General features: G+C 37.7%; 1 protein-coding gene across 3 annotated transcripts in view; it reads left to right on the top strand.

Annotated features, from left to right (window-relative positions):
* The first annotated feature begins 207 nt into the window (after nt 1–207).
* Nucleotides 208–2,636, top strand: part of LOC110030553 — a 23,828-nt gene continuing 21,399 nt past the window's right edge. Inside the window, exons 1-3 of one of the 3 annotated variants that reach the window (XM_020733316.1) lie at nt 208–378; nt 470–559; nt 646–800. In XM_020733316.1, the coding sequence (XP_020588975.1) occupies nt 271–378; nt 470–559; nt 646–800 (353 nt within the window). In that variant the 5' untranslated portion in view covers nt 208–270. Of the gene's footprint in view, nt 379–469; nt 560–645; nt 801–2,636 lie in introns of those variants that run through there. The other 2 variants (XM_020733315.1, XM_020733317.1) reach the window with 2 other exon arrangements.

Below are 2,636 nucleotides of genomic sequence, written 5' to 3'. Positions count from 1 at the left end.
TAAAATATCAAAATGTAAAACTCCAATAAAACATCAACTCATATTTTCATCTTTATGAAATTCTCAATCGTTAGTTTATGAAACATGTAAATATATGGATTTGATAGCACTAATTTGTAAATAATTAAATATCTAAATTTCGGGTGATCTAATGTAATTATCTGGAAAAAAAATAAAAAAAAGTCTAAATAAATACAGCAGAAAGGTTTGGCGGGAAAAGACCGGGCCGGCGATCTCACACGTCGAGTACACACAGAAGAGAAGGCAGATATGAGCCCTACCGCCGGTGGAGCCGAGGCCCCGGATCTCGTTTGTCAGCTCGACAGCGTTCAGGGCATGGTGGATGCCCTTAGCTCGGTACGCTGGAAGCGGAACCAGGTACTTCCATGGCCTCCCATTAAAAACCTTCCTTCTCCTTTTTCCCTTTACCGCTATTTCTAGTTTTTTTTTTTTCTTTTTTCTAACGCAGGACGCAGTCATCGAGCTATCGGAGCACGGAATAGTCCTGATCGTGGAAGAAACCGGTTGTCTGCAGGCGAAGGTGTATCTCAAGCGCGAGGTATTGTTGTAACCTCGCTTTTAACCTAAGAACTGTGATTTCATGGTTTCTTTTCATTCTTTTCCGTTGATAAATATGTAATGCAGCTCTTTTTGATCTACGATTATGCTGCTGAGGGTCGGCCAAGGTTCGGGTTAAGCCTAGGATTATTTGTCGATTGCCTTAATACTTTCTCTACGCCGGGTCATTCTCCTATGATCGAAATTCGCTATCCCGGCCCTGACATGCAGCTTCTTCTCAAGTATGCTTTGCTTCTCTTTACTGTGCTCATTTCTGGTATAATTATTTGCCCTGCAGATTCATTTGGAATGCTTGTTTTGCAACTGTTATTTTCTTTTACTTTGAATTGAATTGGGGTTCTTACATGCCAACCACCCAAAATTTTAAGTATAATAGTTTAAATTATAAACACTAAATAACATTTTAACCACTTTTTTAATTACAATTACTCTCTTAAACCCACTCATGAAGTTTGTGAGTGAAAGTTTTGGGTGGTTAAAATATTTTATTTAAACTTTGGGTGGTTAAAATGTTATATTTAATGTTTTGGATGGTTGGTACCTTAAAATCCCAATTTGGCAGCAGTTAACTTTCCACTGGTAATAAAATCTCAATCAAAGAACTATCCATTCTGGCGAACCTAATATTTTCTTAGGCAAGATAGAGTTTTTATTATTGGTAGAGTAGGATTGAAGTTGAGCTGTCATTGCAAGTGATTAGGCTGTGCATGGCGCTCACATTAAGAGCTTCAGAAAATGCTTAGTTCTCCAAAAAGCATTTCCTGGCAGTTGTTTTTAGGATGATCATGTAGGCTAACTAAGGGTCTTTTTGGGGCAGCTGCAGCTTATCCAGCTTATGCTGATAATCTGCTGATGACCAGCTAATCCGGATAAGTTGACTGGCTGTTTGGTTTGTGTGTTTGGAAAACAGCTGATCTGGATAAATGATCAATCTGCCCCTGTTCTGGATAAGCTGTTTGGTTTGTGCGTTTTATAAATAGCTGATTTGCAGATTTTTTTTGTTAAATGAACAATCTAGCACGTAAAATTAGTATTGTCCTCCAAAAAACTGCAATATCTACTCTTATAGTAGCAGTTTCTCCATAAAGTTATTTTGATTAATATAGCACCCTCACAACATTTTAGCAAAGCAAAAGAACTGAAATTCTAGAAAACTTCCTTGACAAAATAATTGCCATTCCATGGAGCCAAACATATATGCATTTAATCAGCTCAATTAAACAACATGTATTGTAATTTTAGCAAAGCAACTTCAGAAGAACCTAGTCAAATTTCAGCAAAGCTGAAGGTGCCAAATTTAAAATAATTCAAATATTCAGGGAAAAAATATTCAATGAACTAAAACTCATAGGTACATTCATACCACTCATATCTATAATATCACATAGAAATGATACCTTTCTAAAAGTGAAATACAACTTTTCCTGCGGAACTTTATGACATCAAGGTGTGAAAATATCAAACTTTGGGTGTTAGATATGTAAATACAACAGATTTGCTGATGTTTTGTTGTAAATTTGTCAACAATGAAATTGATCTAATATTCTATATCAAATTTTTACTCTCTACCTGCACTTCAGGCTTGATGGTTTCAGTTCCAATTGACGCAGAGAAAGGGTTTTCTACAAGTTAACTCATCCCATCTTGAGTTGAACTTTGTAAGGCTCAAATCCCAGCAGTCTTTCCCTCACCCTTGCCAAGCCACTTTTCACAGACAGATCTATGTGTGGAGGAGATTCTTGAGCTCTATGGAACGGTAATTGATAAAACCCCAAGGTAATTGATAAGTGTAACAAACTTCAAAAGAAGGATTAAGAGAGTTAAAGGTAATTGATAAAACCCCAAGGCTCAGACTAGAATCACTAAAAAATGCTTCACGCTAAAATCAAGAACGGCGATAGGGATTTCTTACGTGATTGGGGAGTGCGGGAGGAGCGGCTTTCTTCGGTTTGGCGGAGGAAATAGGGTAGCGCGAGAGGGCAGGTGGGTAAAAGGGCGTTCGAAACGCTGACCGCGGGGTTATACCCATGATCGCGTTTTCATTAAAATCAGGAATG

The sequence above is a fragment of the Phalaenopsis equestris genome, unplaced genomic scaffold (genome assembly GCF_001263595.1).
Source record: "Phalaenopsis equestris unplaced genomic scaffold, ASM126359v1 Scaffold000740, whole genome shotgun sequence".
NCBI lineage: Eukaryota > Viridiplantae > Streptophyta > Magnoliopsida > Asparagales > Orchidaceae > Phalaenopsis > Phalaenopsis equestris.
Note: the sequence above shows the minus strand (reverse complement) of the source record. Positions and strands in the feature narration are given on the sequence as shown.